Raw genomic sequence first — 21,901 nt, 5'->3', positions numbered from 1 at the left:
TCAGCACTGAAAGCACAACCTTTACGACTGAATTATTTACATGCCGGCATATCCGAGTGTCTCGCTGCTTCATAATCAGTTATAGCCTGGGACTCAGCTGAAAGGCTCGGTGCACTCAGTTCTGCAGAAATATCAAGCTCTGTTTGACCCGTGAGGAGAATGATAATGGTGATGATGATGAGATCACGTTACAGCCGTGCCGACTCATACATTAATCAGAGCTAACTCGAGCTTTAAAGGAGCAGGGTTTTTTTTTTTTTTTCCATCTAAACGTATAACAGATCGAAATCTCTCTTTTAACCCCACAGTCAGCCAAGACATGCATGTACTCAATCAACCAAGATTAATAATTTATTTAGCGCTGGAGCTATGAGGCTAATCTGGTTAAAAGGTCATGGATTTATATCCAGCCTCCAGTTTAACATAATGATAACTTGATGTTTAAATCACCACACACAGACCTTGAATTTTTTTTATTTTTAATAATTTTACCCAGGCGGCACGGTGGTGTAGTGGTTAGCGCTGTCGCCTCACAGCAAGAAGGTCCTGGGTTCGAGCCCCGTGGCCGGTGAGGGCCTTTCTGTGTGGAGTTTGCATGTTCTCCCCGTGTCCGTGTGGGTTTCCTCCGGGTGCTCCGGTTTCCCCCACAGTCCAAAGACATGCAGGTTAGGTTAACTGGTGACTCTAAATTGAGCGTAGGTGTGAATGTGAGTGTGAATGGTTGTCTGTGTCTATGTGTCAGCCCTGTGATGACCTGGCGACTTGTCCAGGGTGTACCCCGCCTTTCACCCGTAGTCAGCTGGGATAGACTCCAGCTTGCCTGCGACCCTGTAGAACAGGATAAAGCGGCTACAGATAATGAGGCCAAGTTTACATTAGACCGTATCTGTCTCGTTTTCTTCGCGGATGCACTGTCCGTTTACATTAAAACGCCGGGAAACGGGAATCCGCCAGGGTCCACGTATTCAATCCAGATCGTGTCTGGTCCGGTGCTGTGTAAACATTGAGAATACGCGGATACGCTGTGCTGAGCTCTAGCTGGCATCGTCATTGGACAACGTCACTGTGACATCCACCTTCCTGATTCGCTGGCGTTGGTCATGTGACGCGACTGCTGAAAAACGGCGCGGACTTCCGCCTTGTATCACCTTTCATTAAAGAGTATAAAAGTATGAAAATACTGATGCAAATACTGCCCATTGTGTAGTTACGATTGTCTTTAGGCTTGCCGTCCTTCCACTTGCAAGTGGTAAGTGACGCGCATGCCCGATATGCACTGGGATCTCACACACAGCGGCTCAGTCCCGAATCACTGCTCGTGCGCTTCACTCGCGCGCTCTGTCAGCTGTGCAGGGCCGGAGTGCGCACCCTCCAGAGGGCACTCACTGTTCAGGGCGGAGTGATTTGGAGTGCAGGATGCCTGCGGAGCCGAGCGTATCCGTGTATTGGCGTTGCTGTGTGCACGCGAATCGTGTATTGGCGTTGCTGTGTGCACGCGAATCGTTTTAAAAACGTTAATCTGATGATCCTCTGATACGGTCTAATGTAAACCCCACCTGAGATGAGATAATTTTACCCAAACTGCGCTCTTGTAAACGTGCAAAACGTAACCGCTGTGTGTCGTCCCTACAGATGCAGGACAACAAGACGTTCCTGTCCATGATCAACAACGTCCTGAACACAGATGGCTTCTATTTCTGCACCAACTACGACTTGACGCACACGCAGCAGCGGCTCGCCAACACCAGCCCCGACTTCCAGGAGATGAGCCTGCTCGAGAGGGTGAGCGCACACACACGCGCACGCGCGCACACAGGTGCAGTAAGTGACACAAACGACAGCAGTTTCCACACTTTAATGCTGTCATTAGTGTAATATCAGGATTTATAGTATTGACTTGAGTATAAATGATAATATACTAATAATTATGTCAAGTTGAACAGTTCATAGCAGCGTCTCGGAGTCGTCTCGTCATTTATTGTAACTCTGACATGACCTGAAAGCACTCTTATCAGTGTGCACAGTGAGAAATGAGGATTAGTTTGTCTCTCATTCATATTGAAAGAGCGTCACAGGAGACGTGGTGTTGAAACACACACACATGCGTGCGCTCTGACCAGGTTTGAAGTATCTTAAGCATCTTAAAGACAGATTCTCTCCTAAGATAAAACTGCTGTATAAAAAGCATAGAAATAGAAAAACTGATTTCACATTTGTGATATTTTTCTGACAGGAAGTGGACTTTCTGGAAGTCCTTATAAGGAGATGGAATTAATAGAGGAGTGAAAGAAAGATGATTTAAAAAAAAAACGGTGTGTGTGTGTTGTAACTTGCATATTCATACAATCGGGGTTTATAATAATAATGCATTATATAGACACGAGTGTTTTACTAGGAAATACACCACTTGTATTTTTCATCCGAGCTCCATCCGGGACATGGAGAACCAAAACCGTGATGTAAATTTCTCTGTCATTCGTGAGGAAATCAATGAATTGTTTTTGATAAATTTGGGTACTTTTTTTATAATAAAAATCAACATGCGATGCTCTTTTTCATCATATAGAATGTGTCGATATAATAAAAAGAACATCAGACGTTGGCTTGAAGATATGAAGTTTATCTTCTCGTGTTGGAAAGCTCACGTTTTTCATACGGAATACCTCTCGGATCTGAGTGACACGTTTAACAGTTATTCCACGAAATCGAGTCGTACATGAGCACCGAGTTGTCTATAATCCATGTACGACGAGACTGAGTGGAATAACTGTTTTATTCGATCCACATTCACCGGAGTTTGAGAAACGGAGCATTTTTCATCTCATCTCATTATCTGTAGCCGCTTTATCCTGTTCTACAGGGTCGCGGGCGAGCTGGAGCCTATCTCAGCTGACTACGGGCGAAAGGCGGGGTACACCCTGGACAAGTCGCCAGGTCATCACAGGGCTGACACATAGACACAGACAACCATTCACACTCACATTCACACCTACGCTCAATTTAGAGTCGCCAGTTAACCTAACCTGCATGTCTTTGGACTGTGGGGGAAACCGGAGCACCCGGAGGAAACCCACGCGGACACGGGGAGAACATGCAAACTCCGCACAGAAAGGCCCTCGCCGGCCACGGGGCTCGAACCCGGACCTTCTTGCTGTGAGGCGACAGCACTATCCACTACACCACCGTGCCGCCCGGAGCATTTTTATTTTTTTGCAAATTCGATAAATAAAAACTTTATACAAAACATCCGACAATTTTTTTCCGCTTGGAATGTAAACAAACCGGCGATTCTTGAAAAATAAAAAGATACGTTCTTACTTTACCATCAAATACTTTCATTTCATATTTTGTTGGGGTGTTTTTGTTTTTGTTTTTTTGTCCTCTGTTGATTCAGCAACACGTGCCGCCATTTTGTTTTTCTCTACTCACGGTATATACTCGTATCGTAGTAGAGTAGCCAATCGGAGTGCACAATTGCCGTAAGGCGATGAACTATTGCCATTATGCGGCATCCGTCCACAATTCACAAAAATCACTACTCCTCCTGGAGTTTTCACTGGATTTTGATTCTGATTGTGTTTTTGTTTGGAAGATCTAATTGTTCTCATGAAGAACAACTTGGCTAATTATAAACGAGTCTGGTTTCTCGTGGTACGGCTGCGTGAGCTACTGCATCGCTGACGCCCTGGCAATATTTGACATGACTAATAATATTCGATTGCTGTATGCGTGCTCGAGTGCAGCCTGCACTGTGGTTGATCTTATCATGCAGAAGTCTGTAGGCATCCGGCACGAAAACCTCAACCAGTTCTTTTAACGCTGTCTGACTGTTTTGCTTTTATTTAACCAGCCCTCCCATCTCGCTGATCTTCCTCACTTTATCTTTTTCATCTTGCACAGTGTCTTTATTTCCACTGCAAAAATCAATCTTAGAAATGCTGACAGTGTTTTGAATACAGGCACATTGTTCTAATATTTCCTCATTATTAGAATGTTATAAAGTAGAATGTGGTTTGGTTTTAAACGCATTTCTAGACCTTGGCTTATTTAAAAACCATGTCCGTATACCAAATGAAATCTAGCTACTTTAATCTTGGTTCTATTTCTAAGCTTCATGTTCTCTGGTTGGATCCTGAACTCAGGTTCCGCAACCCCAAATCAGAAAAATTTGGGATGGTATGGAAAATTCAAAGAGAAAAAGAAAGCAGTGATTTTCTAAATTTACTTTGACTTGTATTTCATTGCAGATAGTATGAACCCAAGATATGTCATGTTTTGTCTGATCAATTTCATTTTTTAATATACGTCCATTCCTGCATTTCAGGCCTGTAACACATTTCTTAAAGTGATGAGGCAAAACAATTAAATAATGATGTGATTTGAAACGGGTGACTGTAATCATGATTTGGTATAAAATCAGTATCCATGCAAGGTCTAACGTTTGAGGAGCAAAGATGGGCCGAGGATTTCCAGTTTGTCAACAAAATGTATGAGAAAATTTATTGAAATTTTTAAAAACAATGTTCCTCAAAGAAAGATGGGAAGAGATTTGGATATTTCACCCTCTGTGGTGCATAATATCATTAAACGATTCAAGGAATCTGGAGGAATTTCAGTGCATAAAGGGCAAAGGGCTCAAGCCTAATCCGAACACACCTGTGATCTCTAATCCCTCAGATGGCACTGCATCAAGAACCATCATTTATCTATAGCTGATATAACCACAGGCGCTCAGGATTGCTTTGGCAAAATTTTGTCAAGCTCTACAATACACAGGGATGAGAATTTTCCGCCGATCGGCGGATTTCTGACTTTTTCAGACCAAAATGATCGTTTTTGAGATGGATGTAAATCCGTTGAGAAAATTTCGGGGGGGGGGGTATGGTTAACAATCTGTGGTCACCTTATAACGCAGACATCCCAAGTCTCCTGCATATTGATAGAAGTGAGCAAGAGCGTGCGCGCGCAACATTAAGTTCTGCATCACGCATCTTAGAATGTGCGCGCGCGAGGGAGACTGTGTGCAGTGTTGCCAGATACTGCTGACGTTTTCCATCCCAAAATATGTTCAAAACCCGCCAAAATGAACTTAAAACCACCCAATGTGGCAACACTGCCTGGGTGCTTGTTCATGTAGTGCATGCCAGACAAAGAGCATCCTGATTGGGTTACTCAGCAAAATAAGCCAATCAGCTTTCAGTGTGGGCGGGCTTTTATCTCTTCTCGAGGACCGGAGTTTTCAGCTGAGTCAGTGCAGCCTACAGGATCGGCATGGCAGAGAGAGCGCGGGCGCGCCCCAAAAAACCAAAGTACTGTTGTAAAAACCGATGTACTGTTTGCAGCAGTGGTTTCAGCATTGCCCATGATGGCTTAAATGATTGTAAAGGACATGTTGAGGTGAGGAGTGTCATTTCATGTGCATTATATTTAGGTCAACAACAGGCTGGCATGAAAAGACCAAACTTTATTGAAGATTTCCGTAAAGTAGTAAGAATGTATGAATATACATCATATATATCAAATACACGTCATATATAAGTGTGTATCTTTTATAAATGAGGTTAGCTTATCTAATGTAGCATGTTGGGGAGAATCATAGTATCATATCTATATTTCTGATAAAATTTTAGGTATGATACCGTGTATAACTCTCCTCCTTATTGCTCATTTTCATAGGGGGATGGAGGGGGAATTGCTGGCATGTGCCGTGCGGGAGCGTCTGCCCAAATTTTTTAGGCCGAGATGAACTTAGTTTTTGATTTAAAAAAAATTTTCCAATATGTAATGCCCATTGTACATGCCTGTTCTTTAACTCAAAATCACCATCTTGATCTTCAAATTGACCGTATGGTATATGCATTACATTACACAACATCCTGTCCAGATAAAACCTCGTTAGTACACACAACAGTTGAAAGGGAAGTGATGAGTGATGTTGAATGTTGCCTGCTTAATATGCAAGAGCTCCTGCTACCATGATAACATCAGAAGAAAGCTTCAGAGAATTATATGATATAACTTTTTTCTGGTTTGCACTTCATTGTAAAGGATTAGAGTATTCAAAGACATGAATAGCTAAAATGCAGAAATATAATACTGTAGAGCTCGTTTATATTAAAAGGTGCATTGATTTTTTTTTTTTTAAATCATCAAATGTGAATTGATTAAAAACAAGTCTCTTGTACCATATTAATCATTTTCACCTGGGAGTCCACCAAGAAGGGGAATTTATTTCCAAATACATTGCAACTTTTTGCTGATAAAATTAATGGTTTTGGGGTAAAAAAAAAAAAAAAAAAGCCAAAAATCATTAGCCCCTGAGCCCCGCCCTGGTTTTTTCAGACTTTTTAAATATTTTTCATTCTCATCCCTGAATACAGAGTTCCATCATCAAATACCAGTTAAAACGTTACTGTACGAAAAGGAAGCCTTATGTTAACGGTGTCCAGAAGCGCCGTCGATTTCTCTGGGCTCGGAGACATCTGGGACGGACCATCACACAGTGGGAAACGTATATTGTGGTCAGATGAATCAGTATTCAAGGTCTTTTTTGGAAGAAATGGACACTCTGTGCGCTGGACCAAAGAGGAAAAAGGCCATTCAGACTGTTACCAGGAACAAGTCCCAGAGATGCCTACTAGTACGGATTGGCCGTATTTTGTACGGAAAAGTTGCGTAAATACGATGTTACGGCAAACAGTGTTATTCTGTACGGAATTATTATAAAGTCTTAAATTCCAGTGAGTTGTTTTTTAAATGTCCAAGCGACTTTTTCAGTCCATGCGCGATTCACGGCTAGGCTATTTATTTTTACGGCAACCACACATGCCGTGTGTGACATGCGCAGATTCCGCACATTTGTTCGCGCTATTTTCGATACGGTAGAATGGCCGTGCATTACACCCAGTCAAAAGGGCAATGGATACGCGCACTGCAAACTGTGTAGAACTGACATTAACATCACTCATGGTGGTCGCGATGACTGCACGCGGCATGTCAACTACAAAAAAAAACCATATGGAGTATGCTGAAATGGTGAGTCAGGCGGAAAGTAAATCTGGGGGTATCCAGCAGTTTTTTATGAAATCTGTGGATGAAAAGACACGGAACGTGACACGTGCTGAAGCGGTGATGGTTGACCTGTGCTTGGAGTTGAACTTGCCGATTAGTGCCGTAAAATGTGAGTTAAACTTATTCAGTTTCTTTTTACATGTCTGATTTTTATTCACTGAAATATCAAACACTGGCTGTACTTCTTTAATTCAAAGTCTTTTCAGTGTTGCAAGTGCAAATGTACATGTAGTATGATCAAAAACAGAATTTTATGATTAGTGCTGTTGGGATTGTGGCAAAAAATTGATCATTCCACTGTTTTAAATACAATTACAAATGTCATTTTATTCAATGTCTCTTCTGAAGCGTTATGCTGAAGTATTTATATATTGGGACATTAAGATAACAATGTCGGACTCTCTTTGGCATGAAATAAGAAATTTTTTTTTTTTAATTTTATTAGAATCCGTTAACAGGTAGAACATTTTGCCAGGCAATATAATATAATACTTTTGAGGAGTTACATTCAATACCAATGATTGGTAGTCAACCGTAATGTCTGCAAACAGGGAACACTATTGTATTTATAAAAATGTGATCTATTGTATGCTCTAGAAATTTGTTGAGTGGAAATTCAGTTGAGATGGCTGCTCGCGTTTTGTTTATTCAATTCACACAAAACAGTTCTTTTTAATAATTTAAATGTTAAACATATTGGTGTATATACCTCTTTATAATGGAAATGCGCATAAATTAATGTTACTGAAAGTCATTCCAAAATACTGAAAAATGTCTTCAAGAATACTGAAATTCAAAATTTGGGGTAGGCATCTCTGAAGTCCAAAATCCAGGGTCTGTCGTGGTATGGGTTTGTGTCAGTGCCCCTTGGCAAAGAACTTACACTTCTGTGATGGAGCATCAATGCAGACAAGTACACCGAGATTGTGGCGTAACGTACACTGCCTTCAAGATGACACCTTTTCCAGGGAGGTTTCAACAAGACGATGCAAAACCACATTCTGAACACATTGCAAAGCGCAGGGCTGTGAAAGAAGAGGGTGTGTCCCTTCTGTCCCCAATAGAGAATGTGTGGCGAACTTTGAAAAGGAGAAACATGACAATGATGATCCCGTATTGTTGCACACCTTCAGACCTGTTTTACAGGAAGAATGGGACAAAATAACACCTGAAACACTTCACTTGGCGTCTTCAGTCCCAAAACATCTTTTAAGTGTTGAGAAGGAACGGCAACATTTTATAAAGTAGTAAATGCTTTACCATCACAACTTTTTTAAAAAAGGGGGAAAAAAAATGTGCTGCAAGAATCAAAATTGAAATCTCATCTCATTATCTGTAGCCGCTTTATCCTTCTACAGGGTCGCAGGCGAGCTGGAGCCTATCCCAGCTGACTACGGGCGAAAGGCGGGGTACACCCTGGACAAGTCGCCAGGTCATCACAGGGCTGACACATAGATACAGACAACCATTCACACTCACATTCACACCTACGCTCAATTTAGAGTCACCAGTTAACCTAACCTGCATGTCTTTGGACTGTGGGGGAAACCGGAGCACCCGGAGGAAACCCACGCGGACACGGGGAGAACATGCAAACTCCGCACAGAAAGGCCCTCGCCGGCCACGGGGCTCGAACCCGGACCTTCTTGCTGTGAGGCGACAGCACTAACCACTACACCACCGTACCGCCCCAAAATTAAAATGTTTTTTGAAAAAAAAAAAAAAGTAAAATTCATGAGGTAAAACATCAAGTAATGTGCTGTTGTATTGTTTTGAGTGCAATACAGGGAAAAGATTATTTCCAGATCATTGTTTGAGTTTAATTTCAATTTTAACATACCGTCCCAACTTTTTCTGATTTGGGGTTGTAGAAGTGTGGTTGTGGTGGGGTGTTATTCGGTGGTTTATACTATTACACTTGACCTCATAAATTTTAACACGTTCTACACCACTATCTCACAATCTCTCAGATTCCCCACACACACTTTATCTCTGTCATTTGCTGCCCGTACTGAAATCACGCTTACCCCAGCAGATTCCCTCATCTGACCCATATCTCTCTGGAGTGAGTCACACTAACAGATGTTCTTGCACAATGCTTCAAACATCTTCACTTCCCTGTTTTGTTCTTTTCGCAGGCTGATCAGAGGTTCGTGTGGAATGGAAACCTGTTGAGGGACTTCACCGCACAGCCCGAGGTACTGGTTCGCAAACGTTTACCAGATAATTAGGCATGTGCCAATATGAAGGATGGGTGAAAATATCTAGCCAAGTATGGGAGTTTTAAAAAATAATAATTTTTCAGTTACGTAACATAAAGTGAATTTGTCAGAGAAAAGAGAAGCTGGTGAGGGAGAAACTGTTTTTGTTCTAATATCAGTGATAACAGGAACTGACTGGTTTCATGGGCATTCCACAACACTGAATGTAACAATAAATGGATAAAAAGTCGTCATAGAAGTGTCAGGCTGCACCACATCACATTATCGTTGATTTGATTGATCATTTTCGTATCGCAGCACTTTTTTTTTTTTTTTCCTTTTCAGTGCTTAAGAGCTTTCGTACTGTCCTGTATTTTTCAAGCTGAGAAATGTGACGGAGATAATTGTCCTTATCATGCGTTCCAGATTTATGCAAACGCTTCCCAAAAATCCAACGTGGTGATTTTATTTATTTATTTATTTATTTATTTTTTATAAAAACAACCCATAACACTATCGGAACATGCCCGCATGTAATACATGAGATAATCAACTTTATTCTGTCCTCATTCACTGGACATGAGCAATCGCACGTTCTGATTGGCTACTCTACTACGAGGATATCAGCTCATATAGCATGAGTAGAGAAAAACAAAATGGTGGAGCGTGTTGCTGAATCAACCGAGGATGAAATTAAAAACTCGACTTGAAAACAAAACCATATATAAAATAAATAAATAAAAATCCCCTCCCCCCTCCAAAGAATTATTATAATAGCACCTGGGGTTTTTTGTTTTTGTCCCCCCCCCCCCCCCCCCCCCAACAAATTGCTACTGTCATTTTCACTGGCTTGTGTACATTCTTAATCTTTTAAGCATTTAAAATGTGTTGGGTTTTTATTTATTTATTTATTTATTTATTTTAGACTGGTTCAAAAGTGGGGCGGCACGGTGGTGTAGTGGTTCGCGCTGTCGCCTCACAGCAAGAAGGTCCGGGTTCGAGCCCCGTGGCCAACGAGGGCCTTTCTGTGTGGAGTTTGCATGTTCTCCCCGTGTCCGCGTGGGTTTCCTCCGGGTGCTCCGGTTTCCCCCACAGTCCAAAGACATGCAGGTTAGGTTAACTGGTGACTCTAAATTGACCGTAGGTGTGAATGTGAGTGTGAATGGTTGTCTGTGTCTGTGTGTCAGCCCTGTGATGACCTGGCGACTTGTCCAGGGTGTACCCCGCCTTTCACCCGTAGTCAGCTGGGATAGGCTCCAGCTTGCCTGCGACCCTGTAGAACAGGATAAAGCGGCTACAGATAATGAGATGAGATGGTTCAAAAGTTTGAAAATGACAGAACTGAAATGTCCAAGGAAGAATTAAATAAATGTCTAGAGCTATTCTCTACCTCCGCAAGACGGCACTTTCTACAAGAAAAAACAACACTGAAGCCAATTCGTGCAGCCATCGATAGGTTTTTAAGAAGTCTGCCTAAGCGGAAGTGATTTTGTCGGACATTTTGTATAAAGTTTTTATTTATCGATTTTGCAAAAAATTAAAATAAAAATGCTCCGTTTCTCTAAACCCAGTGAATGTGGATAGAATAAAACAGTTATGCCACTCAATCTTGTCGTACATGGCTTATAGCCGACTCGGTGCTACGCGCCTCGTCAGCTATCAGCTCATGTACGACTCGATTTCATGGAATAACTGTTAAATGTAAAGCCCATGACTTCAGATCTGTGTTGATTTTCTGTGCATTCTGCTTTTCAGCTCCACAAATTCACCTTTCCTGTCGTTCATGGCTGTATCCTTCAGCACGATCATTAAGACTGTTGTATACTGTTGATCACAACATACTGCTATATCGACTTGAACACTGGGTTGGATTGACTGGTAAAGTTATCAATTGGTTAAAATCATACTTAAAAGATAGAAGCTTCTTTGTTACCCTGGGAAATTGTTCCTCAACGTCAATGCCCTTGACCTGTGGTGTCCCCCAGGGGTCGATTCTTGGACCATTACTTTTCAACCTTTATATGCTCCCACTTGGGCAAATTATCAATAAAAATTCAATTTTGTATCACTGCTATGCAGATGATACCCAAATTTATTTTGCTCTATCACCAAATGATTATGCCCCCCTTGAATGTCTCTACCAGTGTATCGATCAAATCAATAGCTGGATGTCACAAAATTTTCTTCAGCTGAACACAGATAAAACAGAAATAATTCTATTTGGAAAAAAAGATGAAAGACTCAGGATTACCACTATTCTTGACACAAAAGGGATTAAAACTAAAGAAATGGTTAAAAATCTTGGTGTTTTCATTGACAGTGAGCTAAACTTTGACAGTCACATGAAAGCAATCACTAAAACGGCATTTTATCACCTAAAAAACATTTCCAAACTAAGAGGACTTATGTCAAAACATGATTTGGAAAAACTAATACATGCCTTCATCTCTAGTAGGGTTGATTACTGCAATGGCCTTTTCACAGGCCTGCCAAAAAAGACCATTAAACGACTTCAGCTGGTTCAAAATGCAGCGGCGAGGGTTCTCACACGAACAAAAAGAACAGAGCACATTACTCCAATTCTAAGGTCCCTTCACTGGCTTCCAGTAAGCTACAGAATTGACTTTAAAGCATTGCTGCTGGTGTACAAATCTCTAAATGGTACAGGGCCCAATTACCTCTCTGATATGTTGTAGCGGCCTAACCCAATCAGATCTACCAGATCGCAACAGAAAAATTTACTATTAAAACCAGTTGTTAAAACAAAGTGTGGTGAAGCAGCTTTTAGCTACTATGCAGTACAGCTATGGAACCAACTGCCAGAGGACATCAAAAATGCTCCTGCTGTTGGCAGCTTCAAATCTAGGTTAAAGACCAAGCTGTTTTCAGATGCTTTCTGTTAAATAATTAATATTTTACATTTTTTTATAATCTTTTTCTCTGCATGTTTTAAATTTATTTTAACTTTATTCTATTTTATTCTGCTAGTTTTTTTTTTTTTTCCCTCTTTCTCTTTCTCCTTTTTCTTTTTGGCATTTTAATATTTTATTTCTACTATTGTTTAATTCTTATTTTCTTTTAATTCTTTTAATTAATTATTTTAGAATAAAGATAAAATTATTTTATGTAATTTTATTTCTCTATTGTTTACTGTTTTTGTTTTTACTTCTGTAAAGCACATTGAACTGCCATTGTGTATGAAATGTGCTATATAAATAAACTTGCCTTGCCTTGCCTTGCCTATGTGATCATACTGTGTTAAAGTCGTGTCTAGCCTTAACTCTGCTCACCAGTTATTGTGATGAAGCCTTGCTGTATTAATGGCAAGATATTCGAATGGATCCTCATCTCCAGGAGGAGCTGCTTCCGAGCCGGTGTGCGCTACTACGTCCGAGGTAGGCAGCGTCCTGACACGCAGCAGTATGCACAAGGTGTTGTTTCGAGCTTGACCTGTCCTCACTGTGTACCGTTATGTTTCAGGGATCGACTCCGAAGGACACGCTGCTAACTTTGTCGAGACGGAGCAGATCGTGCAGTATAATAACAGCAGAGCCTCCTTTGTACAGGTCAGTTAAAGCCAGGATGAGTCAGCCTTTATTAGGAAGTCGTTAAAAGTGGGGGTTTTACAGTGTGTGTGTATATATAAAGTGTACACACCCCGTTAAAATGATGTAAAAAAAAAAAAATGAGACCACGATAAATAATTTTTAAAATTTTCCCACCTTTAATGTGACATGTAACCTGTACAATTCAATTGAAAAACAAACAAATCTGTTCGGGGGGAATAAAAAAGGTACAAGAAGCTGGTTGCATAAGTGTGCACACCCTTAAACTAATACTTTGTTGAAGCACCTTTTGATTTAATTAGAGTATTCAGTCTTTTTGGGTTCACACCTGCCATCAGTTAAAATGACTCTGATTAACCCCAAATAAAGTTCAGACATTTGTGACGAGTCATGGAATCCACGGACACATGTCGGCCGAAATGAATCCGAGAAAATTGCAAAAGCAGCATTAATTAATTAATTAATTAATGCTGCTTTTGCTATTTTCTCGGATTCGTTTCGGCCAACATGCGTCTGTGGATCCCATGACTCGTCACATTTACTCCGTTGCATCCTCCAGCAAAAGCCAGGGTTCACAGAGAGCTTACAAAGCATCAACGGGATCTCATTGTTGAAAGGTATCAGTCAGGAGAAGGGTACACAAACATTTCCACGGCATTAGATATACCATGGAGCACAGTGAAGACCAGCATCAAGAAGTGGAGAGAATATGGGACAAGAGTGACGTTACCGAGAACTGGACGTCCCTCCAAAATTGATGAAAAGACAAGATGAAAACTGGTCAGGGAGGCTGCCAAGAGGCCGACAGCAACACTAAAGGAGCTGCAGGAATTTCTGGCAAGTACTGGTTGTGTACGACATGTGACAACAATCTCCCGTATTCTCCATATGTCTGGACTATGAGGTAGGGTCAAAGAAAAACATCCAGGCCTGGCTAAATTTTGCAAAAAAAAAACCAAAAAATACATCAACTCTCCCAAAAGCATGTAGGAAAATGTGTTCTGTTCTGATGAAACCAAGGTTGAACTTTTTGGCCACAGTTCCAAAAGGTATGTTTGGCGCAAAAACAACACTGCACATCACCAAAAGAACCCCAAATCCACGGTGAAGCATGGTGGTGGCAGCATCATGTTTTGGGGTTGTTTTTCTTCAGCTGGAACAGGGGCTTTAGTCAAGGTGGAGGGAATTATGAACAGTTCTAAATACCAGTCAATTTTGGCCCAAACCCTTCAGGTGTCTGCTAGAAAGCTGAAGATGAAGAGGAATTTCATCTTTCAGCACAACAATGACCTCAAAGTTTTGGAACGTCCCAGCCAGAGCCCAGACCTAAATCCAATTGAAAATCTGTGGGGTGACCTGAAGAGGGCTGTGCACAAGAGACGTCCTCGCAATCTGACAGATTTGGAGCGCTTTTGCAAGGAAGAGTGGGCAAATATTGCCAAATCTAGACGTGGCAGGCTGATAGACTCCGACCCAAAAAGACTGAACGCTGTAATTAAATCAAAAGCTGCTTCAACAAAGTATTAGTTTAAGGGTGCGCACACTTATGCAACCAGCTTATTGTACGTTTTTTTTTTTGTTTTTTTTATTCCTTGTTTTTCCCCCGAACAGATTTTTCTTTTTCAATTGAATTGTACAGGTTATAGGTCACATTAAATGTGGGAAAAGTTTTGAAATTATTTATCGTGGTCTCATAGGTTTTACTAATGCTAAAAAAAAAAAAGATTTTAACAGGGTGTACACTTGTGGGTTTTTTTTTTTTTTTTTTAAATATGCACTGTAGCTGTGAAATGATTCAGGAGCGAATGATGAGTAACACAAGGCGCAATCCGTGCAGTTAAGGTCAAAAAGGCTATTTTATGACGTCAAGGACGACGCTAGAGATGCAGCGTTGTCTCTGGAAGAGTTGCTCCTATCCCTGAACCTTTAATGAGCTGCCTGAGGAAACAACCTAAATCTGTAATAAGTTCATTTGTGCTACCAAAAACCTTAATGATTTTCGAAGACACTTCTTGAACCCCTCTAATCACCCACATGGATTTATTGTTGAGGTAAAAGGCTTAACGTTTTAAACCACCGCGCTGTTCAAATTTCAGTTCCGATTGGTCAGAAGTCGACCAGCCGCAGGACAAATCGCAGGTTTATATTAATATTTTATTGTTTCGATAGTAACTGTGCACAGGGACTTGCACAGTGAACGCTCCAAATAAACAGATTTATGAAACGGGGTGTGTGTGAGAGAGAGAGAGAGATCCCTGAGGGAAATTGTTTTGCTGCAGCAGTAAAATAAACATCAAAAATTACAAGGACATGAACTATGCAGAACACAAATTACAGTCCCTATACTTGGTAAACTCATTACAAAGAATAAAATAAGATGCTAAGTAGCGACAAAATTAAAGTGTTTGTGATGCTCATAAGTTAACAGTCATTAAAATGAGCCCATGAGAAACAGTAATGAATAATAATTATAAATGCAGTGTGGCAGATGGCGGGGGGAATTTTTTTTTTTTTCTCCTCCTCTCTAAAAGGTGACGTACCCCTTTTCCACAAGTTGACGCAGTTCTCTGAGGTCTTAATGAAACCTCTGTGACGAGGCATATCCGGTGAAAATTCAGTCCAAATTGCTTAAAACTGCTCTCATTGAATTCAGACCTGAATGCTGAACCACATACTTTTTACAGAATTAAAATACATTTATCTGTTCTTGCGGTATTACAAATCGGAGATTGAAGGAACGGCTTAATTTTTAGAAAACTGCCGTAATATTCTGTCTGAGGATCACGTGATCCAAAATGAGCCTCATTAACCAATGAGATCAAACGTGTTTTTCTTTTTTTTTTTTTTTTTTCCAAGATATTTACATAGAAATTGGCAGGCACATAGATGGTTGTATACGAAATACAAAGTTTAAAAAAAAAAAAGTGAAAAACGATTATGCAAATTAGTATTTAATTAGTATTATGCTAATTGGGTAAAAATGTTAAATCGGTACACTCAATAAAAAAGGCAATAAGATATATTTTTAATTCCATTTCCGTGCGCTGTAGGCCTTTGTATTTCTCAAAAGTAGGACCTTCTAGTGCTTATATTAAAGAATATAAATGATTATATTCACAGCTTTCAAGGCGAACCTTGAAAAAACTGTCTAATCCACATCCAATAAACGATTCACATTAACTGAACTGAAATTGACACTCATGTTTCTGACCTCCAGTTTTTTTAAAATCTTGTTCCGACCACTAAGATCTCAATATTTTTCATCAGAACAACTCGTTATAGTCTAAAATATTTATTTATTTACAACCCCGATTCCAAAAAAGTTGGGACAAAGTACAAATTGTAAATTAAAACGGAATGCAGTGATGTGGAAGTTTCAAAATTCCATATTTTATTCAGAATAGAACATAGATGACACATCAAATGTTTAAACTGAGAAAATGTATCATTTAAAGAGAAAAATTAGGTGATTTTACATTTCATGACAACAACACATCTCAAAAAAGTTGGGACAAGGCTATGTTTACCACTGTGAGACATCCCCTTTTCTCTTTACAACAGTCTGTAAACGTCTGGGGACTGAGGAGACAAGTTGCTCAAGTTTAGGGATAGGAATGTTAACCCATTCTTGTCTAATGTAGGATTCTAGTTGCTCAACTGTCTTAGGTCTTTTTTGTCGTATCTTCCGTTTTATGATGCGCCAAATGTTTTCTATGGGTGAAAGATCTGGACTGCAGGCTGGCCAGTTCAGTACCCGGACCCTTCTTCTACGCAGCCATGATGCTGTAATTGATGCAGTATGTGGTTTGGCATTGTCATGTTGGAAAATGCAAGGTCTTCCCTGAAAGAGACGTCGTCTGGATGGGAGCATATGTTGCTCTAGAACCTGGATATACCTTTCAGCATTGATGGTGTCTTTCCAGATGTGTAAGCTGCCAATGCCACACGCACTAATGCAACCCCATGCCATCAGAGATGCAGGCTTCTGAACTGAGCGCTGATAACAACTTGGGTCGTCCTTCTCCTCTTTAGTCCGAATGACACGGCGTCCCTGATTTCCATAAAGAACTTCAAATTTTGATTCGTCTGACCACAGAACAGTTTTCCACTTTGCCACAGTCCATTTTAAATGAGCCTTGGCCCAGAGAAGACGTCTGCGCTTCTGGATTGTGTTTAGATACGGCTTCTTTGAACTATAGAGTTTTAGCTGGCAACGGCAGATGGCACGGTGAATTGTGTTCACAGATAATGTTCTCTGGAAATATTCCTGAGCCCATTTTGTGATTTCCAATACAGAAGCATGCCTGTATGTGATGCAGTGCCGTCTAAGGACCCGAAGATCACAGGCACCCAGTATGGTTTTCCGGCCTTGACCCTTACGCACAGAGATTCTTCCAGATTCTCTGAATCTTTTGATGATGATATGCACTGTAGATGATGATATGTTCAAACTCTTTGCAATTTTACACTGTCGAACTCCTTTCTGATATTGCTCCACTATTTGTCGGCGCAGAATTAGGGGGATTGGTGATCCTCTTCCCATCTTTACTTCTGAGAGCCGCTGCCACTCCAAGATGCTCTTTTTATACCCAGTCATGTTAATGACCTATTGCCAGTTGACCTAATGAGTTGCAATTTGGTCCTCCAGCTGTTCCTTTTTTGTACCTTTAACTTTTCCAGCCTCTTATTGCCGCTGTCCCAACTTTTTTGAGATGTGTTGCTGTCATGAAATTTCAAATGAGCCAATATTGGGCATGAAATTTCAAAATGTCTCACTTTCGACATTTGATATGTTGTCTATGTTCTATTGTGAATACAATATCAGTTTTTGAGATTTGTAAATTATTACATTCCGGTTTTATTTACAATTTGTACTTTGTCCCAACTTTTTTGGAATCGGGGTTGTACATGAATCTGTTTTGATTTGAAAAAATAAGTAGGTAAAGCTATGAAAACTCACTTCAGAGTCTCCCGTGAAGCATAACATCAAAACTAGCTGATGGAAATTTTTCCTGAATCCTTCATCAGAAACAGTGAGAGCGAGATAACATCACTATAAAAGTTATCTGATTGATATTGATGAGTAATCCAGTCAGAAACCGATCAGGAGAGTGAGAGAGCGAGCCTAACTGCTTTCCTGTGACTCAAAAAGAAAAGCACCAGCAGTTTCCCGACGTCCCGCGAGCAGAGTTTTTACTCTGTTGTGCCGACTTCAACCTGCCGTTACTCCCAAAGTACTGAAAAGATCTTAACCAGATACATTTCTTTGGAAAGCAGAGATTATAAGCGTTTTAATGATAATATTCACGATAGAAAATATTCAAGAGTTAAGCAATGACCGGTTTGGAAACTTAGATGAGCGTCTGTATGCACAATTTTCACAGCACGGCCAGCGAGCGTCTGATACGCCTATTGTGACGTGCTTTGGTCAAAATACGACAAGGATAAACCCCACAGCTCCCTTCTCACCCTGTCTGAACAGCCCTGTTCCAAACGGCTGATTTGAGTGCCTGTCCCTTTAAATGATAATAAGCCACTGTTCACCTCACCCTCCTTCCGCCAGTCAATCAGAAAGCACTTATTTCTTCATGAATATTCATTCATAAAAACAGTTCTCAAGCCATGAGTGGAGATACTTAGATGAGGGGGCGGGATTATTCTAATGAGCTCCACTTATGACGTACATATGCTCCTTTTCCACCAAAGCAGTTCCAGGGCTGGTTCGGGGCCAGTGCTTAGTTTGGAACCGGGTTTTCTGTTTCCACTGACAAAGAACTGTCTCTGGGGCCAGAAAAACCGGTTCCAGGCTAGCACCAACTCTCTGCTGGGCCAGAGGAAAGAACCGCTTACGTCAGCGGGGGGCGGAGTTGTTAAGACCAACAACAATAACAAGACCGCGAAAGATCGCCATTTTTAAGCGACGAGAAGCAGCAGCTGTACAAACGCGAAGTCAGCCATTATTATTATTATTGTTGTTGCTGCTGCTGCTTCTTCCGTGTTGCTTTTGCTTCAATATTCGCGCCATGGTTTATGCAAACGTAGCGACGTAACTGACGTATACAACGACGTAACTGACGTATACAGCGATGTAACGACGTGCCTTCCTTTAGCACCGCGAGCTATGGAAAAGCAAACTGGTTCTCAGCTGGCTCGCAAGTTGAACGAGTTGTGAACCAGCACTAGCACTGGCCCCGAACCAGCCCTGGAACTGATTTGGTGGAAAAGGGGTAACAGAGGAGCCGAATCTAAACAGCTTGTTGTTGTTGACGCCCGTGTTTTCTGAAATGGGCAGAACAAAAACTGACTGGGAGTCTTATTTCAGAGTTTGTGGGTTGGTATATACTCCATATACCTAAATGTACTGTATGTGCACAGATTTTCATAATATGTCCGCTTTAAATTTCACTATGAATGGACAAAATGTTTTGTGTGTAAATACTCTACTTGACACTGCTTTCTCTCTTTCACCGTCTCCTCTAACAGACTCGAGGCTCCATGCCTTTCTTCTGGTCCCAAAGACCCAACCTGAAGTACAAGCCCAAGCCGCAGATCAGCAGCACCACCAATCACGTGAGGCTTCTTGTGATTATTTATTTATTTATTTATTCCTTGAAATGTTATCATTTCTACACTCTAAAGGCCCGGTCCTACAACACCGATAACTATAATTATACCTATAACTACAGCTATGACTGTCCCTCTGCCTGAATTTAGTTCCAGTCTGAAGCAGAAACACCACAACTATAATCCCGACTATAATATCGCTTGGTTCTGCCACTCAGGGAAGTAAACACATGCAGTTTCTGAATAGTCATGGAAGTTTTTTCCAAGTAGTAGCACATTATTCCGGGTCGTACTGTACGGCTTGGACTTCAGAACAACCCATGTACACACTCCAGTGGTTCTAAATACAGAGAGGTCACGGATTACGGAAATATAATAAAGGATACAAAATGCGGAGACGTTTCCATATATTACAGATTGGTTGCTGATTTCATACAGATGATGCATCGTGGATTAAAAAAAAAATAATAAGTCTAAAACAGTTCAATGTTTGGACTGCCGAAGTTCATAATTAAAAGATCTTACCCGCTTTTATATGTTTACTTTATTCATTTACTATTGATATTTCACAGAAAATATCACACATCCATGAATAAAAGATCCGTGATTTGTATTATATTTTTTTTATTTTCTGTGAATCAGTGTTCATGATTCATGATTCAACAAAGATGCCCAGGGAAAATGGCACTTGCTCAGACAACGTCACATGTAAATAATAATTAGCTGATTGGTCAGATGTTTTATCGGATCACGTCCAGGCCTGGAAAAATTGCTTCTGGAGCCATCTCACTGATACGGAAAAACCCAGGCCTGCGCTATAGGGATCGTTATCGGGCTGGTGTGAGCACCGACCACATAAACTGCAGGGGACTGATTTATTTATAGTTATCGGTATTGTGGGACCGAGCCTTGAGTATGTGTTTCACGTGACCTTATTTGGCACGTGGGTGGTAAGCGAGAGAGCAGAACGTCTCGTGCGCTTCTCCTTCCATTTTCCAGTGTGTTGTAGATCAGGGTTTCCCAACTCCTCGGTCATTCTGGGAGGAAAAACAGAAGTAAAAGCTTAATGAGCCAACAAACCAAAAAAAAAAAAAAAAAGTTTTATTTACATCAGATCAGAGATATGGACAGACATGCATGCATATCAGATGTGTGTTTTAATTATTTTTTTTATTAAAAACCTGCTTAGTCTGAAATTTATTTATTTATTTTTTAAATGGGTCAAATAAGATTCATTAATGAACGTGTCTCATTAGCAGTCACTCCATTAACACTGACTAAATGAAAAACAAAATTAGGTATACTAACAGGAAGTTTAAAAAAAAGACCACAGAGATGAATATGTGAAGATAAAGATGTCGAAGTGTGTACGCGGTGTTCAGTGGTCCAGTATCCGTAATATACAGAGTTGACCTGATTTAGGCAGGGTTTCATCATCACTATCTTATAACTTTACACACTTTTATCAGCTCTTCCATAGACATTATTATTATTATTATTATTATTATTATTATGGGGCGGCACGGTGGTGTAGTGGTTAGCACTGTCGCCTCACAGCAAGAAGGTCCTGGGTTTGAGCCCCGGGGCCGGCGAGGGCCTTTCTGTGCGGAGTTTGCATGTTCTCCCCGTGTCCGCGTGGGTTTCCTCCGGGTGCTCCGGTTTCCCCCACAGTCCAAAGACATGCAGGTTAGGTTAACTGGTGACTCTAAATTGACCGTAGGTGTGAATGTGAGTGTGAATGGTTGTCTGTGTCTATGTGTCAGCCCTGTGATGACCTGGCGACTTGTCCAGGGTGTACCCCGCCTTTCGCCCGTAGTCAGCTGGGATAGGCTCCAGCTTGCCTGCGACCCTGTAGAAGGATAAAGCGGCTAGAGATAATGAGATGAGATTATTATTATTATTATTATTATTATTATTAGTCAAACACAAAACTACTCCTCAAAGCGTGGTCATTTCTGAGGGTTTTTTTTCCTGAGCTAATATTACTCACTGATCATTTCACAACCTCGTTATTAATTTTTCTATTCACTTACACACTTCTTCATTTATACTTTAGTTGACTAAAATGGTGCTAGTTTGTGGATTTAGGCTTTTTTTTTTTTTTTTACTGAAGAGAATCGTGACCTGGAAAGTTCCCAAGCTGCATCATACTAAGAATTAACTCCTGTTCAAGAGAAAAGGGGATTTATTGAGTACTGCGATGAAAATAATCATCTTTCTAATGATTTATGATTTTATATTTCACTTTATTCCGCGCTGTTGTTCAGGTCTCCTTCCGATTGGTCAGAAAGTGTTGATTAATTTTCTATATTAGCACGATTCTGCATGCAACATGAGTGACCGTTGTATTACTTAACTTGTGCACTTTATCTTAATGATCACATTATATAATTCTGGGACTTTTCATATCTAAGCCTAATAATAAACAGGAAATGTTTAATGTTGATGGAAGGGTCTGTATTGTGTCAGTGCTTTGTAACAGTCAGTACACAAGAGGAG

At 40.7% G+C, this 21,901-nt stretch overlaps 1 protein-coding gene across 1 annotated transcript in view; it reads left to right on the top strand.

Moving 5' to 3' along the window:
- Positions 1-21,901, top strand: part of sacm1la (SAC1 like phosphatidylinositide phosphatase a) — a 51,396-nt gene that overhangs the window by 18,415 nt on the left and 11,080 nt on the right. Inside the window, exons 5-10 of the mRNA XM_060904660.1 lie at positions 1,633-1,782; positions 9,210-9,269; positions 11,028-11,061; positions 12,566-12,667; positions 12,753-12,838; positions 19,322-19,408. Of these exons, the coding sequence (XP_060760643.1) occupies positions 1,633-1,782; positions 9,210-9,269; positions 11,028-11,061; positions 12,566-12,667; positions 12,753-12,838; positions 19,322-19,408 (519 nt within the window). The remainder of the gene's footprint in view (positions 1-1,632; positions 1,783-9,209; positions 9,270-11,027; positions 11,062-12,565; positions 12,668-12,752; positions 12,839-19,321; positions 19,409-21,901) is intronic.

This window comes from Neoarius graeffei, chromosome 22, assembly GCF_027579695.1.
Source record: "Neoarius graeffei isolate fNeoGra1 chromosome 22, fNeoGra1.pri, whole genome shotgun sequence".
Lineage (NCBI taxonomy): Eukaryota > Metazoa > Chordata > Actinopteri > Siluriformes > Ariidae > Neoarius > Neoarius graeffei.
This window is presented reverse-complemented; position numbering and strand designations above follow the sequence as displayed.